This window comes from Anolis carolinensis, chromosome 4, assembly GCF_035594765.1.
Source record: "Anolis carolinensis isolate JA03-04 chromosome 4, rAnoCar3.1.pri, whole genome shotgun sequence".
Lineage (NCBI taxonomy): Eukaryota > Metazoa > Chordata > Lepidosauria > Squamata > Dactyloidae > Anolis > Anolis carolinensis.
The window spans coordinates 191,882,875-191,902,958 of NC_085844.1; the positions used below are offsets into that span (position 1 = coordinate 191,882,875).

The 20,084-nt window shown below is 40.5% G+C and overlaps 2 protein-coding genes across 4 annotated transcripts in view; one reads left to right on the plus strand and one right to left on the minus strand.

The window, feature by feature from the left end:
* Positions 1-1,501, minus strand: part of kctd20 (potassium channel tetramerization domain containing 20) — a 32,526-nt gene extending 31,025 nt beyond the window's left edge. The window contains exon 1 of the mRNA XM_008109748.3: positions 1,375-1,501. The gene's annotated coding sequence lies outside the window, so the exon portion shown is untranslated. The remainder of the gene's footprint in view (positions 1-1,374) is intronic.
* An 83-nt stretch (positions 1,502-1,584) lies between these two features.
* etv7 (ETS variant transcription factor 7) lies at positions 1,585-17,705 on the plus strand. Of its 3 annotated transcripts, XM_062978449.1 has the most exons (8): positions 1,585-1,776; positions 6,933-7,056; positions 7,606-7,770; positions 8,803-8,925; positions 11,276-11,455; positions 12,867-13,009; positions 14,929-15,029; positions 16,049-17,705. In XM_062978449.1, exons 1-8 carry the CDS (start codon positions 1,585-1,587, stop codon positions 16,158-16,160), a joined length of 1,140 nt encoding a protein of 379 aa, XP_062834519.1. In that variant the 3' UTR covers positions 16,161-17,705. The 3 variants fall into 3 exon arrangements, with proteins under 3 accessions (XP_062834519.1, XP_062834521.1, XP_062834520.1); XM_062978451.1 differs by lacking the exon at positions 14,929-15,029; XM_062978450.1 differs by lacking the exon at positions 8,803-8,925.
* Positions 17,706-20,084: the final 2,379 nt, after the last annotated feature.

Below are 20,084 nucleotides of genomic sequence, written 5' to 3' on the forward strand. Positions count from 1 at the left end.
CAGATCACATTAAAAGCTGTGTTACATTAGTTACATTTGTTACTTTTTAACCTTTTGCATAGGGAATGACCTGTGTGCGTGTGTGATGCACAGAGTTTAGAGGGGCATTGCTGGCATAGTACAACATACATATATCACATTGCGAGAACAGTAAGTAAATTATGTTCTGGACATTAAAGACATTCTGGAGGCTAGGTTGCACCGATGGATAGACACCAAATAGAACAGGCATGGGCAAACGTTGGCCCTCCAAGTGTTTTGGATGTCAACTCCCAGAAGTCTCAGCCAGCTTACTGGCTGTTAGGAATTGTGGGAGTTGAAGTCCAAAACAATGAAGTTTACCCATGCCTGAAATAGAAGGTCCTTTGACTTTGGGGATTCTGTGGCCACAGAAGAAGCACAAACTGGGAGGGGAACAGAAAGGGAAAGCAGGAGCAGTTGTGCTTGGGGCAAAACATGTTTCACATTCAGCCAGCAGTACTGATGCAACCTGAACCTTCTTGAGGGAGTGTCTCTCCCGAGATGAATGTGTTTGGCAAATGCAACTCAAAGGGCACTTTGTGCTCTTCAGGAAGGTCTCTTCTGTTTGGAACCTATGTTGCATCTAGAACGAATGCAACTTGACACCACTTTAACGGCCACTTTAAATGTTATTGAATCATGGGAGTTGTAATTTTACAAGGTTCTTAGTGTTCTCTGCCAAACAAAGGCTGGCATCTCACCAAACTAAAAACCCTATGCTTCTATGCCATTAAGCCATGGAAGTTAAGGTGGTGTCAAACTCTATGAATTCTGCAGTGAAGATGAGCCCCTGGCTTGTCCCATAAGAGCAGGGAGTAGGAGGAGGGCAGCAAATGGGAGCAGCAACCACACAGGTCTTCCCCACTATGATGGGAGGATGTATGGCATTCCCCTTTGAATTCCAATAATTTAGAAATTCATTCTTAGGCATATACAAATTAGCACAAGCACCTTTTTATGCATGCCCTTTCTTTTGGAAAGAGAGCGGTGCATTTCTCTTCCATCCTTGCCTGTTTCTATTCATAAGTGATCACACTAGTCTCTCATTGAGTGCATCAGCCCTGGAAAATGAATGCAGTTTGACACTACTTGAACTGCCATGATTCAATGCTAAGGAATCATGGGAATTGTAGTTCTACCAGATTTTTAGCCTCCTCCACCAAATAACGCAGAAGCCTCCATAAAGGACAAATGCTAGGATGTGTTGTTGAAGGCTGTCATGGCCTGAATCATTGGGTTGCTGTGAATTTTCCAGGTTATATGGCATAAGCGGCTGAGGGGGAAAAGGAAGGGGCCAGGAATGGTGGGCGTTGAAGTCCAAATAAATAAATAAATAAATAAGTTTGCGCATACCTGGTGTGGATGCCCCAGGAGACCCTTTACTCCCGCAAAGCCAAGGCTCTCTGGAGGTGTAGGGTGTCCTTTTGGGCTCGTTGCGACGCCAAGTCCTCGCCCTGGGCAGATATTCGGGACGCCGCCTCCTCCTAAAGAAGAAATAGAGAAGAGGAAGGAAGGCGCGGGCACCGAAGCGCAGGAGCCCGGAGGCGAGCTCTTCCCCGTCGGATGGGACCAAACTCCAGTAACTTTCGGGTCTTGTTTCGTTTCATTTTCGTTTGCCGGAAGGAGAGTCATCGGGAGTTTACATCGGGGCCGAGGCCAAGGGAGGAGGGAGGTTGGGCAGGCGCTTGCTTCGCAGCCGAAGGATCCCGGGAGAGAATCATACTACCAGCAAAGCCACCTCCACCTGTCATGCAGGTAAGAGCAGGTCGGAGACCGGGGAGGCCGGGGACAAGTTCGGGACAGGAAGGAAGGAAGGAAGGAAGGAAGGAAGAGACAGGTAAGGAGTCTGGAAAGCTTCCTTCCTTCCTTCCTTCCTTCCTTCCTTCCTTCCTTCCTTCCTTCCTTCCTTCCTTCCTTCCTTCCTTCCTCTTTCTCTCTCTCTCCTCTCTCTCCTTCCTTCTCTCTTCCTACGCCTCCTCCGTCCCCACACACGTGGAATTCTGCCGCCTTTGCCCTTCAATTTTCGCTTTTTGTTTTGGGAGCCTTCCCAGTCTTCAAATCCCCATGGATTTTCCGTAGAGACAGCATCAAACCTTCCAGACAGGCTCTGGAAACCCCCAACGCTCAGTTCGCCAAGGGAAAGGCCTGAAGCAGCTGTCCGGATTTGGGAGGGTGCTTCAAAACACTCTCGTAAGAAGTGAGTTCAAGGGTCCTTTGAAGTCTCACGATTTCAGGGAGTTTTAAGAAGTGTCCCCTCCAAAAGAGGATTTTTGTCTGGAATATGGTGAACTTGGTTGGCGTCAATGGTTAATGCAGAGGTTCCCAACTTTTTTAAAAAAAAACAGGGATCACTTTGACCAGGGACCACTTTCCAACATTTGTACCAAAAGGGTTACAAATCAGTTTTTTGGTCAACTTTAGATTTGGTTTGGTTATTTGGGTGCTGGTTCAGAAAATTGCATTGGATAGACCACATCAGCTCAAGTTTCTGATATAGAACATATGCCATCCAGGAGTCGCAATCTGCACACCCACAGAAAACCATACTTAATAACCTAGAGCTGATGTCCTCGATCTAGTGCAATTTTCTGAATCAGCACCCCAAATAACCCCAGGAACAGGCCTAAAAACAAAGTCACCAAGAAAAAAATTTTTTTTTGGTTGGTTTGTGTTATTATCCATGGATTTTGTTAACTTGCATGTAAGAAAAGAAGGGGAGCAGGCTGAGGTTGAAAAAAAAATACAAAAAGCGGAACATGAGACTCCAGAAACTGTCCCTAATGGTTTTAATAATAATAATTTCTTTGGGGGACCAAAGGGCTGCTTTTGCATTATAACTGATGTGTGTCAACGGGAGCTTACAATAATAATAATAATAATAATAATAATAATAATAATAATAATAATAATAATAATAATAATAACAACAACAACAACAACTTTGGGGGACTCTCCTTCTTTCCCTCACTCATACCTCCGGGTGAGTCTTTTCCATCATAGCCTGGGAAGCCTCCCAAGGCTGAGAAAGTGCTGGTGCGCTGGTGTCTCTTTCCTTTCTTCCTTCTCTTCCTCTCCTCCTCTCTTTCGTTCTCCTCCAACAGTGGTGGCGCACCACCGGCACCAATTTTCCTCACATGTCTTGTGGACTTTATTTTAGGTGTTGGGCCATGGCCCACAGGTTGGGAACCACTGGTTTTATGTGTCATATATTTCCAGACCAGAGATTTCATGTTGGTGATACAATTTTTAGACATATATTGTTTTGCAACATACTAATTCAGTTATGCCAGCAAATTGGAAATTACATCAACTCCTTCTAAGAGGCACTTTATATGAATTGCTACAATGAAATGGATAGGGACACAATATATCTCATGACTATCTTTCATTTATATATTTTTAAATATACAAATTGCTTATTTCACATAGATCCAGAAGTTTCTTCTTACATTCATCCAATTCACCTACTCATTGCAGCCGACACACAAATGTGTCAGTACGCATAGTTTGGAAAGCTCTGTCCTAGGCAATGTAGAATGCCCAGCAGCACAATAAAACGATTCTGGTCCAACTTACCTGTCCAAACGTATCTCCCTTTATGAGTCAACAAGAACTTTGAGATTGGCTGGGGAGACCCTGCTCTCGGTCCCACCCTTTTTGCAAGCATGGCTGTTGGGGACGAGAGACAGGGCCTTTTCAGTGGTGGCCCCTCAGCTGTGGAACTCCCTTCCCAGTGACATCAGCCATGCCCCATCCCTAATGGTCTTCAGAACAAAAACTAAACACCTGGCTTTGTACACAGGCATTTGGAGACTTGGCTAACATGGAATTCGATTTCAACAGTTTGGATAATGACTATGGACTAATTACTAAGTATAAAATCAAGATTCGGCAATTTATGTTTTAATATATTATATGTTTTTAATCTGTTTCATTGTTTTATGTGCTTTATTTGACTTTATTTGCTTTAATTGTTTATAGTTTCATAGGATATGTTTTACTGTTATATTGGTTTTATTGTAATGTCTATGATACAGCATTGAATTCTTGCCAGCTTTTGTAAATCGCCTTGAGTCCCTTGTGGGGTGAGAAAGGCGGGGTATAAATGAAGTAAATAAATAAATAATACAGTGGCCGGGAAAGTCAAGAACATGAATAATGGTGTGAGAACAGACTAGATAATTTGCTATCCTCTACGTTTTTCAACATCTGCACAAAACTGCTGGAAGAGGTCACCCAGAGGTTTGGGATTGGGTATATACCAGGCATGGGCAAACTTTGGCCCTCCAGGTGTTTTGGACTTCAACTCCCACAATTTCTAACAACCGGTAGGCTAAATTATTGTCTGGATGCAGTGAAATATTTGATGTAATTGAAAAGACTAAGGAGTAATGCAAACAAGATAGAAGTGCTGCTGGTCAGTAAAACAACTAAAATGGGATTGGGATCACAGCCCATCCTGGATTTGGTTGCTCATCCCCTGAAAGATCAGATGTATAGCCTGGGGGTACTCTTGGACCTAGCGCTATTCTTGGAAAGTCAGGTTGCTGCAGTGGCCTGGAGCCCCTTTGCCCAATTTCGGCAGCACCTATTCTTAAGCAAGGCATATCTGGCAACAATAGTTAATGCCTTAGTTACTCTCAATTAGACATATTCTTCATGAACTTTGAAAAGTGTTTGGGACCTTAAAATGCAGCAACCAAATCGGTGCCAGGCAGGTGCATTACAGAGTCCATATAACACTGGTCTTGCAAGAAGTTTCCTGGCTTCCAGAGCTCAGTTGAAGGTTCTGGAGTTGACCCACAATTCCTAAACAACTTGAGGCCAAGATCTGAAAGATTGCCTCCTCTCCTGTGAGCCTGCCAGAAATCTTCAAAGGAATCCATGCATGTCCCAACACCTTGATGGGCACACATTATAGGGCTTTTTCTATAGCAGGGCTTCAACTATGGAACTCCCTGCCAAAGGAAGTCAGGCTGCCCCCATCCCATTTATTAAACTTCCAGCAGGAATCTTAAAACACTGCTATTCAACATTCAGTATTTGAAAGTGCTATCTTAACTATTTCAAGGCTGTATGACAGCATATTTTTAATCTGCTCTTAGTAGTTTTTAAAGAGTATTTTAATTTGTTTTTTAAATGTCTTAAATTTTGTGTTGTTTTTATTGGGTTTTATTTGTTCTTCACTTCAGGAGCCCTTTCAGCTTTGTAAGCAATATAGAAATCCTTTACATAAATAAATAAGGAAGTAAAAGATAGATATGCAACTTTTTTAAATGCAAAGAAGAAGAAAAAGTATTAACTTTGTTTGCATTTGTTTAAACCAAACATTGTTTTTTAACAACTTACTGATTGTGTACAGACTTCAAAAGGCATTGACATGAGGGGAAAATGTGTGGTGGCCAACTTTCACTTTTATTTTCTCTCTTGCATGGGGTTCAGAATAAATCTCAAACACTTTGTATGTGTCTGTGCGGTTTCATTGTTGAGTTCCCAGTTTTATAGAACTTGGCTAACAAAGCAGATGTGTTCCTGGAAGCAACTTCTTTTAACTGAAAATATACTACCAGAGACAGAAACAATATGGAAATGATAGGGATAGGTTCCTACACCACAAAAAATGAGCAGTTCAAAAAAAATGTAATTTTTTTTTCAAACCAAACAACATGTACATATGAAATGAAACAACCAGGTCAAGCAATTATTCCATAAGTATTTTTAAGTAAATAAAAACATCCTGAACCTTTGAAAGACTACCCGAATTCTTCCAAAGTGTATTCAGGGCTGATTTTTGGGTTTTTTTTTTTACCAGTAAGGGATTTTGCAGGCAGCTGCTGTTTAACTTGCCTACTGTAGGCAGAAACTACACAGTGTCGCAACCTGGCACCCAAAATATGTATTTTTATTTTCTTCTATCCTTCTTTAAAATAAAAAATGAATAGGAATTTATATTTTCATATATATATATATATATATATATATATATATATATATATATATATATATAAGAGATTCTAAATATAAATTCCTATTTACTCTTCTTCTTTTAAAGTACATCATACTACCTTAAATTAGCTTCTGGAGATAATAAATAGTATGCTGGAACCTTTGTTGTATGATAATGATAATAATCTTGGAGAATTGCATTTCATTTATGCCATGCCTCCAATGGTATATTTGGTTTTAAAATTATTTAATTGTTTAAAAAAGCTTCATGGTTGGAGAAAGGAGAGATATTTGGCAAATTTGTTTCCATGCCTCTAGAACAGTGGTTCCCAACCTTTTTTAGACCAGGGACTACTTGATCAGGGACCACTTTGACTGGGGACCACTCTCCAACATTAGTACCGAAAGGGTTACGAATCAGTTTTTGATCAACTTTAGGTTTGATTTGGTTATTTGGGGTGCTGATTCAGAAAATTGTGTTGGATAGACCACATCAGCTCTAGTTTCTGATACAGAATATATGCCCTCCAGTAATCTCCACCTGATCGCCCACAGAAAACCATATTTAATATTCTAGAGCTGATTTTTCCTGCATGTTTCACAGATCTTATTTTATGTCTTGCGGCCTACCAGTGGGCTGCTGCCAACAGGTTGAGAACCACTGCCCTAGAAGGTAAGTTTGAAAATAGGTTAAAAAATTGCATGTGGTACTTTCCCCCACTCTTGGCTAGAGACTCTGACTGACCCAGAATCACTCATGGCTGTATGGCTAAGTTGGATTTTGAACCTGGATCCACCTAACACATTTTTACACCTCGCTACCTCTTCAGTTATATTTCTCTATTGTTATACTTTGACCAGGTTTGAACTTGCATCTGTCTAGCCGAAAATAACACATAAGTTAAACTGAAATTGAGATTATTTCAGCCGAGGCTATAGCACTAATATGTTTCTCCTCTCTTAAGGATGAAGTAGTAACGGGTTCTTCACCTCCTGTGGCAAAGGCTGCTTTGCCCCTACCGTCCACACCTGTGATATCATTGAAACCGCTTCATTGTGGACAAATCTGCACATTGCCCGGCCGACTCAGTGAGTGGAAGATTCCTGTCTAGAATGATGGACATGAGAGCACATATATTTCAAATGTTTATTTTAGGAGGGGAGCTGTCTCCATACTTTAGAATGCTTAGCAAGCAGACACTCTCAGTTTGGTTCTTGGCATTGCCACTGAAAAGTAGCAGGTGATGGGAAAGACCTCTACATAGATCTTGGAGAGATATTACCAGGCAAAGTGCACAATACAGGGCTGATGGACATCAGTTATCTGATTTAAAGAAGCTTTCTGCATTCAGGAGAAAAAGATGGGATTTCAAGCCATCCTTCCTTGAAATGAGATGACAGTTGTCTTTTTGAAACAAGAAATACGGGATGCTAGAATCACAACAGACTTCATTTGTTTTCTCTCTGTCCTTGATTTTCTGCCTCTTTCTCCTTTTGTCATCAGAGTCATTGTCTTTATTGTACTATGGCAATATATTTCATTTTATGGACTTATTTTTACTAGAAAATACTTTAGTTAGCTTATGGATTGAAATATATTGTGACATTTATTCTCAGTGTTAGTCTGGTTCGTTTCAGGAATCCAGCCCTCTCTGTGGAGCAAGGATGATGTGATTCACTGGTTGCGATGGGCAGAAAAAGAGTACTCACTCAGGGAGTCAGACGAAAGCAAGTTTGAAATGAATGGGAAAGCTCTTTGCATTCTCACCAAGGAAGACTTCAAGCTCCGGGCTCCTAATTCAGGTTAGCGATGCTGTTCCTAATTCCTCGCAGGAATTTCCAGGATTTCCAAAATCACATTTCTTTTGAATGAAGAATTGAATAGTGAATAAGAATTTATATGCTACATCTTATTATGGACATCTAAATTTTGCATAAATGTGATCTTGTTTGAGGGCTGGGGCTAGATTTAATTATATGTAGGTTCGACTGCCATGTTTAGAGCAGATCCAAAAAATTAATTAAACTATCAGCATGATTTCATCTGGGTTGTTCTTCTGAACTGTCCTCTTGTGTAAACAGTGCCATGTTTTTTGAACCAAGGCTCATAAAGCACTGTGCGCCAGATGCCAAGATAGTGTATTATTAGGAGGAGTCAATTACCCTCCAGTGCCCCTTTGGTCTCCTTTTTGATAGTACATTTCTCAATGTTGCCTCTGTAGAGCAGAACATTACAAGACTGGAGGCATGAATTAATCATTCTACTTGAGATGCATACTTTGTGGCTTTGAATTAGAAGTGTCATTTCCCCACTTAGTCTGCATCAGGAAAGTGTAGTTCTGGCTTGCAAAAAATTAGAAATTCCTGAAGCTGAAGAAAGTGAAACAAAATGAAATGACATCACAAAATGGCAGACTAGCTTTGCACACAAGGCTTACATCATTAGTCAAGGGTTGCAATTAATTCCAAGGATATATATACAATGTTGTAACCCGCCTTGAGCTGTAAGAAGAGGTGGGTAAGAAATATTATTATTATTATTATTATTATTATTATTATTGGGTTTCTGTGTGTTTTCCGGGCTGTATGGCCATGTTCCAGAAGCATTCTCTCCTGATGTTTTGACCTCTGCCGGACTCTGAGGATGTCTGCCATAGATGTGGGTAAAACGTCAGAAGAGAATACTTCTGGGACATGGCCATACAGCCCAGAAAACTCACAGCAACCCCATGATTATGGCCATGAAAGCCTTCAACAACACGTTGTTGTTGTTGTTGTTGTTGTTGTTGTTGTTATATACAAGAACTGGGATGGATTTCTGTTTTTCCCACTCAGGAGATGTTTTGTATGAATTACTCCAATACATTAAGACTCAGAGACAAGCCCTTGTTTGTAGTCCTTTCTTTAATCCTCCCTTTCGGGAGGTGAAATTCACACAGACCCAAGGCACTGCAGAAGGTGAGTACAATCAGAGCCGGTCCAACAATGAGGCGAATTAAGCGGTCGCTTCGGGTGCAAAACATACAGGGGCGCAGTCGAGACTGCTTTTTCTGTTGATTTCTTGTAAAACATGATGTTTTGGTGCTTAATTTGTAAAATCTTAATGTAATTTGATGTTCAATAGGCTTTTCCTTAATCCCTCCTTATTATCCAACAGTTTTGCTTATCCAACGCTTTTATTTTTCAGTGATTGGGTTTTTTTTGGGGGGGGGCACCAAAATTCTGTTCGCCTACACTTAAAAAGTACCTAGGGCCGGCTCTGAGTACAATGAGGCAGTGGCTTCACCTAGGTAAGTTATATGCAGCGTGAACCCCAAAGGCTGTATCTTGAGTTTCACTACGATGGGAAGACACTTCACTAGTGAGCGCATGCTTAGCATGTCTTTCCAAATGGGATTGCCAAGTCAAGACTGTAATAAGATTCAGCATTAAAACCTGAAAGCTAGGGACAAGTCTTCTGTGATATCAAGGGTTCAGTCCCTGGTGCTGTTACAAGGGGAAACTTTGGGTGATATCGTAAAGCATGCTAGTATCAGCCACAGTTGCACAGAATGTGCCACTCAAAGAAAAAGTTCTAAATTTAAAACAGGGAAAATCAATATCTATTATCCACACTTTTCAAGGCAGCATTTTCACCCTGAGGAATGGAGAAGATAGGTCCTAGGACACAGAAACCCTCTTTTTATGTAGAATCCTTAGCATTTCATCTTGGCCAGTTTTTTCATGAACTGCACACTATTTACATTTATGCCTTAATTATGTAATTTATTAACGTACTGATATACTATCCTGTATCATAAAATCTCAAGGCAGTGTACAGACAAAAAATAAATTAAAACAGTCTGAAATATTTAAAACAATTTGAGCAAAATCAAAAGATTTAAACTTGTCTACAGATTCAAGATAAGGTATTTGAGATCTTGAAAGTGATTACGTTTAGCATCCATAGGGCCATTATTACTTTTGGAAAGCAGATGGAGGAGAAATGCAGGAGGCAGGACAGGGCTGAGGGCCAGAAGAAAGGACTTCATAAGCATCATAAACATATTCCTGCTTGGACGTGTTGGGTTTCAAGTAGGGTTTCAGTTTATGCCACTCTTATTGAAGGCTTCCTCACATCTCTCCTCCAAAAGACTTATTTGTCCATGTTGGCATAGCATCAGCAGTTCTATTGCAGACTATTTTCTGTTTGATCCAACATCTTAAATTGAAAAGTCAAACATGCATTTTTATATCAAAGGAACACTGTGTCTTCCAGGAGTTCATTCATCTCCCTCCTTTTATTGGTCAATAGATTTTTAACATAGTTAAAAATCTCAATGTCCCAAACTTCTTTCCACTATGTTCTCCTATCCTGAGATAATCCTTTACTGGTGCTAATGCCTAAGCAGTTGCAAGGGATTAAAGCTCGGAAAGGATATGGTTTCAGAAAAGAAGCAAGCATCTGCTCCCTAAAAAGATGGCTGTCAACCAAATTGCCTCCTCCTCAACTGATCCGCCGCCAGGGATCCTTTCTGGGCAGCTTTTAAATGTTACTTTTTTGGACTGTAATCCAGAATTTCCCACCTGGCATCGCCACTAGCCATGTTGGCTCAAGGATGCTGGAAGCTGTAATTGTCACTCAAAAAGTAGCATTTTCAAGCTATGCTGAAAACATAGGGGGGATGTTGCCCTGCTGTGCCCCTCTGAAATGACAGGAAACCATGCAGGCAAATAGTAGTAGTTAATTCCTCTGACAGGAGTATGATAGAGCAGTAGCAGGAGTAGTTAATTCCTCTGACAGGAGTACGATAGAGCAGTGGTTCTCAACCTGTGGGTCCCCAGATGTTTTGGCCTTCAACTCTCAGAAATCCTAAACAGCTGATAAACTGGTTGGGATTACTGGGAGTTGTAGGCCAAAACACCTGGGGACCCACTGGTTGAGAACCACTGCGATAGTAGAAGGGGAAGAAGAAGAGAAAATAGCACTGCTTTTTTTTGCTGAGGTTGGCATGTAGATAGCATCTTGCTGGCCTTAGGAACTGGTAATAGATCTCCCATGGATTTCTGCCACATCCATTGAGTTGTTATGTTTTGTTTGAGTTTTGGCTTATTTATTTTCAAGTCATTTTATGATATTCTAGTGACTGAAAATCATGGCTTTGCAAATTTCCTTTCACCTTTTGAAAACTCCAAAACCCCATAGTTACTGTCTGTGTTGGCCATGTGTGATCTTGGGGCTTACTCTCCTAATTCAATTTTGAAAAATAGTCAGATCTGAAATACAGGTCAGAAGCTTTCTCAGCCGATGGTCTTATTCTCTGTACAGAATGTTTGGTCGTCAGTACTGACCATCCAAGCCACACAGAGCAACCTGGATCACCCACGACAACGTTCTACAGTCCTGGGGCAACCTGTCTTTCTCACCACAGCACTGGGATAATTTATAGGGCAGATGATTGTTCTTTTCCTGTAACATCACCATCTCCTGTTAATGGTAAAATTGCAGGTAGGTGTGCTTTTTCACTGACTGTTAGCTCTCACAGGTGATTTAAGTGGTATTTAGCCTACATTTGTTGTTGTGTGCCTTCAAATCTAGCTTCAAGGGATTTAATTCTTCAAAGCTAGATTTGAAGTGCATTAAATGGTCAGGTGTAGATGGGACCCCAGCAATGCCGGGTTTAGGACAAATGAGACCCTGTGGTAGGTAAGTTATGAGACCCCTTCTTTGGCCCCTGAAGGAGGTAGGTCTAGTAGGCCTACATGACCTGCTTTGTGGCACACTCCCATAGACTATCAACTCTATCATCATGTCTGGAATCACTCAAAAACAACTCCTTCAAATTTAGAATTGCACAACATAAGCAAAATCCATTGTAATTTTTTTTGTCAGGTTGATTGGCGCCCCTGGCCAACAAGTCATGTGCTTAAACACAATAGTACATCTGGCACTGACTCCAAACTATATTAAATTACTGTAACGCACTCTACACTAGGTGGTCCTTGAAGATGACGTGCCACCTAAAGCTAGTGCAAAATGTGACAGTGAGATTGTTAACTGAAGTACCATCTGAACAAAACGTAACATCTATCTTAAGGGAGCTACACTTATTGCCAATTTTCTTCTGGTCTGAATTCAATGTGATGGTGATGACATTCAAAGCTTGGGACTCCAATATCAGTATGCAGCTGCCTGATAATTGAGATATGCTCGAGGGCCCTTCTCCATGTCCCAGCAGTGAACATGAAACTTCATGGAAGAGGGCCTTCTCAAGTATGACACCGTATGAATATAATGCTTCATCTTAGAAGTCTGAGCCTATGTTGGTTTCTTTTAGGTGACAGGTTTAAAACATATACATGTTTATGGTCTTGATCGTTTTATCAGTTTCTGGAGGATTGTTAAATATGCTTTTATCCTATTTACATTATTCTGTTTTGATCTGGAATTGTTTAAAATCATTTATATTGTTTTAATTTTATGCATCCCTGATATCACAGGAAGGAGGACAGAATAGATAAATAAGATACCATTTCTAAGTGCTCAGAGCACTTTAGCAGAGGGCAAAAGTTATATATGACTGCTAACACCACCACCTCGTGGAGAGGGCATTTAAGCTGATAAAGTTGGATTGCTATTCCCAGAAGCATTGGTTCTGCTCTTTTGTGTATGTTAGAGGAAAGACTGGTGATTTTCTCCAAAACTGAAACTGAACATCTGGTCACTTCTGATTTTGCAGAGAGACCAGAGACTGCAGTGGGTCACTGGAGCTTATTAATAACAATAAGTGTATTATTATTGTCTGCTCTGACTGTAATTAAATGCTCATCTCCTCCTAACACTGATATAGAACAGTGGAGCTGACTGTCATGAACACAACTTTACAACTATTTTAACATCATATTCTACTGACTCTTAGATTGCAGGTTACTTTGGGATTATGTGTACCAGCTTCTTTGTGACAGCCGATATGAATCATTCATCAAATGGGAAGACAAAGAATCCAAGGTCTTTCGAGTCATTGACCCCAATGGACTTGCCAGACTTTGGGGAAATCACAAGGTACCTAAGATATTGTTTGAGAGCATACAGCAGGGATGTGCAACTTGTGGCCCTCTTGATGGTTTCACACTGCAGCCTCCATGGTACTTCACCACTGGTGTCAGAGACAGAACACCAACAAGTAGAACAAAACTCAGTTTATTGAGGTTGCAGAACTAAAAAACGCCCGTAGGAAACAAAGAACAGGGCAAACACTTGACTTCAGTGTGATAAGTAACAAAAAAACAGCTCAGTTTGAGCTTAAATAGTTCAAATGGATAAACCGGGTTAAACAGAAGTATAATCCGGATTAAATCAAAAGTGCTTACTTCAGCCTGGCAAACAATGCAAACAAAAGAGAATCAGCAGGAGTGAGAATGTAAACAACAGACTGGTGGCAGATTCCTCTCTGCTATTCAGAAACAGCAGGGGAATAAACCAGGCTTGTTTATTCCTTCCTGCAGCGAACGAAAAGCGTGGTCGTAGTCAGGATTCAGCTTAAGATTCAGCGGCCAACGATATCCAGGTCCAGGCACAGCAGTCAGGGTAACGGCAGTCAGCAGGGTCCCAATCCGGTCCAGAGGTCTTTAGCCAAGTGTAGTCATCAAGGAATCCAAAGGTCTCACCGATAGCCAGCAGAAGGGATAATCCGGAATCGAAGTCAGTCAGTCCAGCGTCAATCCAGTGTGAGTAGGTATTGCCCGTCAAAAAGACGACGGAGGTCCAAGCTATCGAGATTAAACACAAGTTGCACAGAGAAAAACCCCGCACAGTTCCTCCCGCCGTCGATGCCCAGTGTCCTTGGTAAACTTACGTATCCAGTAATGAATCACACCCGTCTTCAGGAAGTTCCCCAACAAAAGCCCAAGCGTCCGTCCAGATTACCTTGCCCAACGCAATTAGACATTGATCCCAAACCCCATTTTATCCCAGTTCAAGCTCATCATCGCTGTCAGCTGCCATCCCAATTCCAGGCGCCCCAACATCATCATCCTCATCAGAGCTTAAGCACCTTTGACTACGCCCCACAGCATCCCCAGCTGTGGATCCCGCTCCATCCCTCCAGCCAGTCCATGGGTCTGATCCTGCAACCCGCCAATCACCTCCCATGCTTTCATTGCCTGTTTCCCCAACACCCAAATCCTCCCTCACACGAGTCCATTCCATGTCATCCTCCTCCGAGCTGGCCATCTCTTCCTCCAAACCCTCAGAAAAACCCTCAAATGAGTCCTCATCTGTCGGGGCTGCAAACAAATCCCGGAGCCGCTTTCTTTCACGCTCCTCGAAGGAGTCTGACTCTCGAGGAGTCTTATGACCCCTTCTTCTATTACCGGAGCCCGAAGGCTCAACCATAACAACTGGTGAGCTGGTCAGGGCTAATGGGAATTTCAGCTTAACACCATCTGGAGGGCCACATATTCCCATACTACTATATACATCCTGATGTTTGCAGCTTCCCAATAAAGTAGTTGTTTAGACCAGTGGTTTCCAAACATTTGTTCCCCAGGTGTTTGGGACTTCCAACTCTGAGAAACTCGAATCAGCTTGACCAACCAGAAGGAATTCTGGAAGCTGAAGTCCAAAACCCCTTGAGGACCAAAGGTTGGGGACTACTGGTTTAAACCATTCCTTATAAAAGTGAAATCAGCAAGTGAGTGTTGTACAGAAGAGAAATTCCATGGTACCTTGATTTTTTAACAATTAAGTCAATGCAATAACTTATAAATAGCATTTGTAAAGTCATCTTTAGGTTGCATAGTACAAATTAATGTTTCTGAACTCTGGATCTTAGGGTTCTCCAACATCCACAGCATACTCCTGATGAACTGAAGATTTTTGCATCTCAATTTCATTGTGCTCTCTAGCTCATCCAGTACAAATCAATTATATTCAAAGGAATTTCCCATTGGGCTTAAAATTATTATTCTTTGAATTTTCAGAACCGTAGGAACATGACATATGAGAAGATGTCAAGAGCTCTGAGACATTACTATAAACTCAACATTATTAAAAAGGAACCTGGACAGAAACTTCTATTCAGGTGTGGAAAATAAAATTGGGTAAATCCATTGGGAAGGGTTGCCGGAGAATAGCATGACAGCAGAGTCAATTGTAGGTGTTCCATGCTTTGGTGGAAACCTGGGACCTTATAGCAAATGCTTTGCCTAATAGTGGCCAAGGATGTTGGGCAATCTTTGGACCTATCACACCTCCAGCGAAGAGAGGCTATATGAGATGTATGGTACTATTCACTGACCACCCTCAAGACAGAAGAAAAATGAGTTATGGGACTTCTAAAAATCTGTCAAATTGGAGGACCTTTCTTGAGGAACAGTTTTAGTATACAAAAGATGTAAAAAAAAAAAGACAACAAAGTGAAAGAGTTTTTAGAGTCTTCCTTAAATTTGAACCCCTTGGTGGCATGTGATCCGGGTTGAGGTTGTGTTCTGAGCTATGTCTAGTGTCAGTGTTCAAATAAGTGTGTTAAGTCTTTGGAAATCAAGCTGCTGCTTAGGTCCCAATCTGGATTGGGCTTTTGCATTCTAGAAAACATTACCTACTACCTGATTGCTTTGTGTCCCTCAAAATCCTGTCTACTTTGGAGAGCACCCAAGATGGGGCATTGTTTTTAGCAGACTTCCAACCTAGCCAACCACCCCACTTTTGGAGTGGGGCCATATTCCAGATTTGGTATCCATAGCTATTTTTTCTATAGAATAAAATGACCAGGCTAAGCACACCTCTTTGAGCATTTCTCATGGCCCTGGCAAATGGGATTAAAAGTACAAACACTAGAAAATTGTGAGTTAAATGAGGATATGGACAAACCCAATGAGCATAATATCCCTCCTCGAAGTCTGGAGTCCTAAAGTAATTTAGGTTGGGGAGCTCAGAATATACATCAATTTTTAAAGTAATGCTGAGGTTCAGAGTACAATTCATTGTATATGCCAAGAGTTCAAACCATTCAATATCAAGTTGACCATCCTTCATACAAGCAGCTAAGTATCTTGTTTTTCCATATGGCAGAACTCAGAGTGATTTTTTGTAATGTTCCAGGTTCTTGAAAACTCCTGGTGAAAGAAAACATGGCAAAATCACTAAGTCTGAACAGCTGGATAATGAAGATAATGAAGACTGGAAAGAAGATGAGCTGGAAATCTCACCATAATCATTTGCCATGCAAAGGCTGAAAACAATCAGATGAATTCATGTCCCAACAGTATGTTTGTGCTGTTGTTTTCTGTAGCTGAAACGTGTGAAATTAACCACCGCACCTTTACTGCGATTGCACCAGTCCACCTCCTTTTAATTACCATCAAATTATAAGTACTCTGCATTGCAGTAGGCTGCACTGAAAACAAAATCCTCAGAACCAGCTGCTCACCACTGACTTCTTCATTCCAGTGGCATTCTCTTATAATGCAGACTTTTTTTTACACTTTTGCACACAAACCCAGAAAAATTATTTCCAATATTCAATGATAAAAACTAAACACACAAAGCCACCAGCTTTTCTTGGTGCCACATGTAATGGAATAAAGCAACAGAGCAGTTGAAATGAAAACCACAAGGCCTGATCCCCCAAAATGCAAACAAAAAGTCTATCTGGGATTAAAAAACTCAAATGTTTATATTTTGTGTTAAAAGGTTTGGGTAAAAATGGTTGCGTCCCTAGAAAGTAATGCAGCCTGGAGCTTGCAAGCCCAGCTATCAAGGAGTTCATAGCATTATTGTTTTCACTGTAGGTTGCCTTTTAAACCAGTTCAGCACTGACCCACCGTCAGCTACTAATGTAGATAAAAATCAATATAATTATTATTGAGACAAACCCTTATTTCAAACATTGTTCTCATATTTAGGCTATGAGGTTGCTAGTCCAGTTTTCTGTTGTCTTGGAAAAGGGAAATAGACTCTGATGAGAAATAGGATAACAATATTATTTTACTAGCTCTAACAAAATGATGGCCTTAACCTTGAGCTTCAAAGTGTATTAAGACTATTTCAAGCTGGTAATAAGAATGGAGTCAGCCTCCCAGACACATTAATTAGAAGATAAACAATCTAGTCTTTTCTTGATGTTGATTCCTTAAAGTGCACTGGCTTTGTTTTTTAAAGTCGTTTTTGCTGATTAGTACTAACTGGTTTTCATTTCAAGATGACTTGTTGATTGTGGCGTGGCTCCAATTGCCCATAGTCACTATCCCACTGTACAACTATATGGCACTGATGAGATGCGCTCAAGGCTGCATTAAAATATGTGCTTGACTAGTTGAAATGGCACAGATAAATATTGCAACATGGATTGAGGTGCTCTTCCATAATTGTTTTACATGCAAAAGTGAGAATTCTTCTGAAAACAGATCTCTTTTTATGATGAGCCAAGGTATTGAGATATGAAAGTTCTGCCTTTGATTTATTCTGGTGAATGTAATGGAGAGGAGCTTCATTTTAATGGAAACGACGTGATGTAGGAGCTCAAGAAAGAGCTGCAGATTTCTGTCTGATTCTCCCAAATTCTCTCTAAATTTGCCAGGACTTTCTGATTAGAATAATTTATGCAGGAAACTAAGTTTGTGTACACTGAACCATCAGAAGCAAAGGTGTCACTATATTAGGGCACAATTTTGGAGGATTTGGGATTTCAAAACTCTGGAAGAGGAATTCTCAACCTGTATTCCACTAAAAGGATTGATTAAATGATTGGTTTCTTTAACAGGTCCATCCTAAAATAACTTCTCTATATACAAACTTGTCTCTTTACTACTACTAATTGCCGTTATGCTGCAGGTAATTAAAAGGTGCCATGAGAAGGCTACTTGACAACTCTGGAGGAAAGCACTGTTCTCGAGTATCTACTATTGTGGGGATTTGTTAAATAGGAAGAATTGTACAGGATCAGAACAAAGGCCTGCCTTATACAGTATTTTGTCCCAATGTCAGCCCACGGAAAACTGTAAACACACAAGCATTGATTCCCATTATCCCTAGTAACCCGTGGCCTAAAATATCTTGAAAGCACCAGATCCCATCTGATCATGGAAGCTCAGCAGGGTTAGGCCTGGTCACCTTAAGTCAACAGGTAAGTTGAAGGTCCACAAATGTATGCCCCCCCCCCACCTTACCTGCAAAAATGGAAGTCAGTATTACTAATAGTTACTGATAATTAATAATAAGTACTGATAGTACTTATTGGTACATTTTATTAGCTCATGATGCTGGGGAAAATGGAAGGAAAAAGGAAGAGAGGCCGACTAAGGGCAAGATGGATGGATGGTATCTTTGATGTGACTGGCTTGACCTTGAAGGAACTGGGAGTGGCGACGGCCGACAGGAAAATCTGGAGTGGACTGGTCCATGAGGTCATAAATAGTCAGAAATGGCTGAATGAATAAACAACAACACTGATAGTTCCAGCTTATGGGCTATCTATACAAAATCTCTCACCATCCAACTTCAATTGATGACATGATTTTAATACTATGAAAGGTTGAAAAATGTTTATTAAATTCCTAGAGCAGTGGTTCCCAACCTGTGGTCCATGGACCACCAGTGGTCTGCAAGAACTAAAACATGGTCCGTGGCCTCACCGTTACTACTACTGATAATAACACAGCCCAACCAAAAAAAAAAAATTCTTGGTGTCTTTGTCTTTAGGCCTGTTCCTGGGGTTATTTGGCGTACTGATTCAGATAACTGCATTGAATAAACCACATCAGCTCTAGATGATTTTTTTTTGTGGGCGCTGGCATATGTTCTGTATTAGAAACTCAAGCTGATGTGGTCTATCCAATGCAATTTTCTGAATTAGCACCCCAAAAAACCAAACCAAATCTAAAGTTGACCAAAAACTGATTTGTGACCCTTTTGGTACTAGTGTTGGAGAGTGGTCCCTGGTCAAAAAAAGGTTGGGAACCACTGTCCTAGAGATTTACATATATATGTATATAATGTCATATTTCACCCTTATCCCCCCCATTTAAAAAGTTCCCAAACATTTAGGTATTGATATCTTACTCTTCAAAGCCAGAAAATGACTTCTAATACAGGTAAATTAATATAATTAGAACATTAAAAAAGTAATAGCAACATTACCAGTTAAATTTTCTGGGTATTTTCAAGGGCAGCCTTATAGCATGCCACAGTAGTACAAATGAGATGTAACTAATGCAGGATCTACTATAGCTGCATAATTTTCACTTTAATTGATACTGTATTATTTTTCTTGTTAACTAGTATTTTTCTGGTGATTCCTTCTTTTCAAGCCAGTTATAGAAATGAAAGGTCAATATATTTTTTCCAAGAGGGCAAGTCTTGTTAAAGTACACTGTTGTAGCACTATGCTGCAATGTGTTTTAATATTTGGATTCCAGAAGCAATTTTTCAAACTCTTGAAATTCAAGGCAGCCATTTACAAACTTTTTGCCTCCAATCTATGTTTTATGATGGCTTGTGGAGTGACAAACCACATAAATAAGATCAGGCCATTCTGCAATACTCTATAAAAATGAATATACCTCCATATATCATAGTGATATGACATCTTTCAGCCATTAAAAATATGAACAGCAAGCTCATTTAGTAGGTTCTTACAAGCATTGTATGTGATATATAAAACAAGTGTGAGCAACTCTGAGGCCTTGATATACGGTATGTCTTAAAAGCACGGAGAAGGAAATATTGACTCAACTTTTTCTCCAAGTATAAGAACTACAAGTGATGAGTCAGAAAAGTTTGCCAAGACCTGAAAAGACCTGAGAAAATCGGGATCATCTTATTTATAGCTCTGTATCTTAAAAGCCCAGCCCCTGTTGTTCTTAAATGCCTCAAAACCTAAGTCTATGCTCACCTGAGGGCACCTAAGAACAGGGGATGAGCTGTAAGTTGACATACTATTTGAAGAGAATATGCAATGTACTTTATCTTTTTGAACCATACTACATCAGGCTAACAAGGAAGGGACTTATGTCCAATTTCATGTCCAACACTCCAAACTCTCCATGCTCACTAAAAGCTGAAATTCATTTCGCATGTAGGCCGTTTTAATATATGCAAATTTTTACCACTTAGAATCTGAAGTGGTCTGTCCAGGAAG

Coding starts and splice junctions, on each gene's coding strand:
- etv7 (XM_062978449.1), top strand. CDS start 1,585: ATGGGACCAAACTCCAGTAACTTTCGGGTCTTGTTTCGTTTCATTTTC. Junction 1,777..6,932: donor CACCTCCACCTGTCATGCAG/GTAAGAGCAGGT, acceptor TCCTCTCTTAAG/GATGAAGTAGTAACGGGTTC. Junction 15,030..16,048: donor GGACAGAAACTTCTATTCAG/GTGTGGAAAATA, acceptor GTAATGTTCCAG/GTTCTTGAAAACTCCTGGTG.